The 5,121-nt window shown below is 41.0% G+C and overlaps 1 protein-coding gene across 1 annotated transcript; it reads left to right on the forward strand.

The window, feature by feature from the left end:
* Nucleotides 1-3,191: 3,191 nt before the first annotated feature.
* On the forward strand, nucleotides 3,192-4,532 carry LOC306862138 (D(1)-like dopamine receptor; the record flags this gene model as incomplete). Its single annotated transcript, XM_079404793.1, has 1 exon — nucleotides 3,192-4,532. The coding sequence occupies one exon, from the start codon at nucleotides 3,192-3,194 to the stop codon at nucleotides 4,530-4,532; it is 1,341 nt and encodes a 446-aa protein (XP_079260919.1).
* Between the last annotated feature and the right edge of the window lie 589 nt (nucleotides 4,533-5,121).

The following is a 5,121-nucleotide window of genomic DNA, read 5'->3' on the forward strand; positions in this document are numbered from 1 at the left end:
CTTTGTGTTTGTCTGTTCTCTCCCTGGACCTCTTTGTTAGTTCACTGCGTTTCTTGGAAAACACTCAGCTGTAAACGGCAGTGAAGATATCAAGCAGAGAGGCAGATATGTTCCCCAACCTTATAGTGTCTTATCAGCAGAACTTCATATCATTAGCTCTCAGCTTGTGTTAGCTGCCACCAAAGAGTTCCACACGATTACGGACTAATATTTAAAAAGACTTTCAATAAAGTTGAAGTTTCATCCTCGCTGTCCTTGCCAAGCCAAGATGAATCAAGGAACTTTACCTTTGGAAGGTATATTACAACTCTGTCAAGGGTCCGATAACACTGACAAAGACACAAAAGGCTCATTTGTGCTGTGGCCTGAAACTGTCACTTGATTCTTGCTGACTTTTGTCCTAGGGCTAAATGAACTTGAAAATCCTTCTAACTGAATGGCTATCAAATCTTCCATTTGAAACCAATGGAAAGCTTGACCCCCATGTACTAAGAGCCAGGCAAGTCTAATGAGAAGGCTTGTGGTAAGCCCTAGGATTTGTGTTATTAACCCAGGCAATGCATATGTGGGCGCTGTCCAAGGTACTGTCATTAACCTAATGTTCTGGTGGATGAAGCACAACATCTGACTTGCCTTAGAATTGAATATTGAAGATCACCTATATTAAAATGCATAAGTAATTTTAATATGTATAATTGTGTGCATTTGCTTTTCATTGACAAATATGCCTAAAGTATTATGTTTTTTGGACATGTACCATGTATGATAATGTATAATTACCATTGGTTAAATATGCTAATTGTTCAAGACCACAGTATAAAAATACCATGGTATTACCATCTGATAATATTACCCTACTGTACCTCTTCATGTTTTTTGAAATGAAATTATTGAAGGATATATGAATGTACATTTTAAACGATTCTCAAATTGAATTATAGTGACAGGGTGCTTGCAGGGAATCAGATTTCTGTGTTGTCATACATTCACAACCCCAAATAATCTGTTCCAGCAGATGGCCTCATTGAGCCATTTGATATGCAAAAGCCTGCTAAAGCCATGCCCCCCCACCCTTAAAATAACCTGTTCTGCTCTAGTTTTAAGGTTACTTCACTGGAATGTCATTACATGTACTGAAAGCATATAATGAACCAGTCATTAAACTGTTTTCATGTATAATGATTAAACAAAGGAAAAAACATTTTGTATGTGTAATTATTTTGCAACTAGGAGAAATTAAACTTCCGTGATGAATATATTAATATTTGATTTATAAGGGTTTTTGATGGCCACCTCCTCCAAAGGCACTTAAGTATGGCAAGCCAACTTAATGTTTACTACTTCAGAATAATTTATATTGTTTTACTGGCCTTTATTATTATTATTATTTAAATTACTTGTTTGTTATCCATTATTGACTAGCATCTTTAATACATATACATATTTAATTATTTTGCTACTGCTAGATAATAGTACATATTTATGAGACACTAATACACTAATATCTGTCATTAAACACTAATATCTGTTTTTTACTAGTATATAATGACTAGTCAGAATGTTTAAGAGTAGAACTACTAAAACTAAAAACTCTATATGGTAGTAATAAATAAAACAGGAATAAGTATGAGTAACAATTGAAATATGAAGTGAATATCATATGAAGTGAATATTTGATATCTGAACCACAGATCACCATACAATTCATGCATTAAAAAAATTAAATGAAATAAAAAAAAGTAATAAAAATAACTTAACTAAATTATTAGATACTAATAACTATGGAATACGTGTCTAATGAATGGTTGATAGTCAAATTAAATTGGAAACATATATTATACACTATTTGATTTCTTGCTAGTGTTTAAAAAAAAGGAGTACGACATTAGTTTGAAGGAATGCATGTTAAAATGGCTTGCCATAACTTCAGACCTGTCAGAGCTTCACAGTGCAAGCCCAGCACAGAAGACTGCAAGCCTTCTGAAAAACTCGAGGAAACTATTGCACTGACAAAAACAAACCTGATGATGCTCAAGATATTCGCATCAGTCCCCAGAGATAGACATGCATTTTAACGGTGCGGAAACTGTAGATAATAGATACTTTCAAGACTAATATGTGTGTGTGTGTATTTCTTCTTTTTTTTTTTTTCAAGTAATGCACTGTAAAGTTGACATTGCAGGAATATGCACGCTCCACTGCTAATGCTTTTGTGATGCTGCGCGATAGGACGAGAGAGTATGAGCTGTAATTCCACATGATGTGCATGGAACGACAACAGCCTTTCCTTACAAGACCGGTGCGAATGCTTTAAAATCACTTTTAAGGAAATCTAAAAGACGGAATATGTTTTTCTTCACGCGCAAGATGGAACGGGGTCAAATCGGACGCCTGAAACGTGAGAAGTGCGCCAAATTGCGACTATGACTTTACTGTTGAGTCTGGTGCGTTTGCAGCTTATGATCAGTAGAATCGAGATGCGCTGAACGCAACACAATACATGATGTATACAGAAACGCAACGCAGAGAGGAAAGACTTTTTGTTATGGGTTAAGTGAAGCCTTTTGGCAAAGCACTTGAGAAAAGGAGCGGAGAAATGTTATTCGACTGAAATGCGCACCTCTTGCTGTTTCTCAAACGAACTGTCACCAGCTCTCTCTGGACGGAGAGTCTGCTTTGGGAACAACATGACACGGAGGCGCTTCTGCTGTCATTAACCGGGACAAATCAGACCAACGCAGCGGCAATCCGATCAATAGACTATCGATACGCTCATATATAAGGCTAATCATCACGCCTGCTTATGTTTGCTTAACCTCTTTGGGAGAGTATGCTGTGGGACAATGAGCAAACTGCTGACAAGGTACTGAAAGCAGAAACTGTCTTAATTAGAGACTAATCTGTTTATAAGCAGGATTAAGTGATAATTAGACTAAATGTATGTCTGTTTTTTCTTCTTTTAGTCATACTACGTTCACTGGGAAGATCTGTGGGAGTTCATGGATCTATTTTTGAGCTCCTCAAGAGATTTTTTTACATTGAAATTATGATATGTGTTTTGCAAGATGACTGCTCCAGTCAGCATAGCGTCAGACAAACCAGATCAACTAGTTGCTCCGATTCCTGTGTAAGCACTCTCGGTTTGGTCTGGAACTATGGGGTGACTGCTCAATCGACTCGGTGAAGAAGCCATGGATGTGAACTACTCCACGGTCCTGGACAGCAGTGTGTCGCAGCGCGATTCATCGAAGCGAGTTCTGACTGGTTGTTTCCTCTCGCTCCTCATCCTGACTACCCTGCTGGGTAACACTTTGGTCTGCGCTGCCGTCACAAAGTTTCGCCACCTGCGCTCAAAAGTCACCAACTTCTTTGTTATATCGTTGGCTATTTCCGACTTGCTGGTGGCCATTTTGGTGATGCCATGGAAAGCGGCCACTGAGATTGTAGGGTTTTGGCCGTTCGGCGCCTTCTGCAATGTCTGGGTGGCCTTTGACATCATGTGTTCCACCGCCTCCATCTTGAATCTGTGCGTCATCAGCGTGGACCGCTACTGGGCCATTTCTAGCCCGTTCCGCTACGAGCGCAAGATGACGCCCAAGGTGGCGTTCATCATGATAAGTGTGGCGTGGACGCTGTCCATCCTTATCTCCTTCATCCCTGTGCAGCTAAACTGGCACAAAGCCCAGACGACCAGTTACACGGAGCTGAACGGCACCTACGGCGAGCTTCCCCCAGACAACTGCGACTCCAGCCTTAATCGGACATATGCCATCTCCTCCTCCCTGATCAGTTTTTACATACCTGTGGCCATTATGCTGGTCACTTACACCCGCATCTACCGCATTGCCCAGAAGCAGATACGCCGGATTTCGGCACTCGAAAGAGCGGCCGAAAGCGCCAAGAACCGCCACAGTAGCATGGGTAACAACTCCAGTATAGAGTCCGAAAGTTCCTTCAAGATGTCCTTCAAGCGTGAAACCAAAGTTCTCAAGACCCTCTCGGTCATCATGGGCGTTTTCGTGTGCTGCTGGCTGCCCTTCTTCGTCTTGAACTGCATGGTTCCTTTCTGTAACCCCAACGAGAGCTCTGACTTCTTGTGCATCAGTTCCACCACCTTCGATGTCTTTGTCTGGTTCGGTTGGGCCAACTCCTCACTCAACCCTATCATCTATGCCTTCAATGCTGACTTCCGAAAGGCGTTCTCCATCCTGCTGGGCTGCCATCGACTCTGCCCGGGCAGCAATGCTATAGAGATTGTGAGTATCAACAACAATGGTGGCCCTCCGTCTACTTCTCAGTATCAGCCTAAGGGCCACATCCCCAAGGAGGGTAACAACAGCAACTATGTGATCCCTCACAGTATCCTCTGCCAGGAGGAGGAGAACCAGAAAAGGGAGGACGACTCTGGGATAAAGACCTTTGAGAAACTGTCACCTTCCATGTCAGGCAATTTGGATAGCGATGCAGATGTCTCGCTAGAAAAGATAAACCCCATAACACAAAACGGGCTGCACAAATCCGTAACCTGCTGAGTACTGGGTGAGATCTGACCCCAACAAAGAATCCTTGTTTCTATAAAGTACGGAATCCAAAAAAAAGCTTCACTGAGGACCTTAAAAACATTTCTTGGACTACATGAAACATGCGGAAAACAAAAGAATGTTCTAATTGAAGGCACTTTATGCTGGATCACTATCTGCAAAATATTAGCAGCATTTATTATTGACGTTACCAGGTCAGTTGTGGCAAGACATAAATGGAAAGTAATGTGAATAAACCGTGTATGCATATGTATACATGTTATGCATTTAAAATGTGTATACATGCGCATGCCCATGTGGTTGTGGTAGAACTGCTGTTGTTAATATAAGGACAAGAGTTAGGTCACTAGTAAAATATCTTGTAGGTGAGTTTACGTAAACGGCTCACGAGTAGAGAAATTCGGTTGCGTCTACTGTCGACAATAAAATGTACATAGTGTTGTTTATATTTTTCACCATTTATCAGAGTTGGCTAAGTCGACATCTCCTTACGCTGCTAGTTGTGAAATTGTATGTGCAAACCACCCCGTAATGTAACTTGAGAGCAGTAACCATTCTCATCCCATTCCTCTACGTGTGC

Source organism: Barbus barbus, assembly GCF_936440315.1.
Source record: "Barbus barbus genome assembly, chromosome: 43".
Lineage (NCBI taxonomy): Eukaryota > Metazoa > Chordata > Actinopteri > Cypriniformes > Cyprinidae > Barbus > Barbus barbus.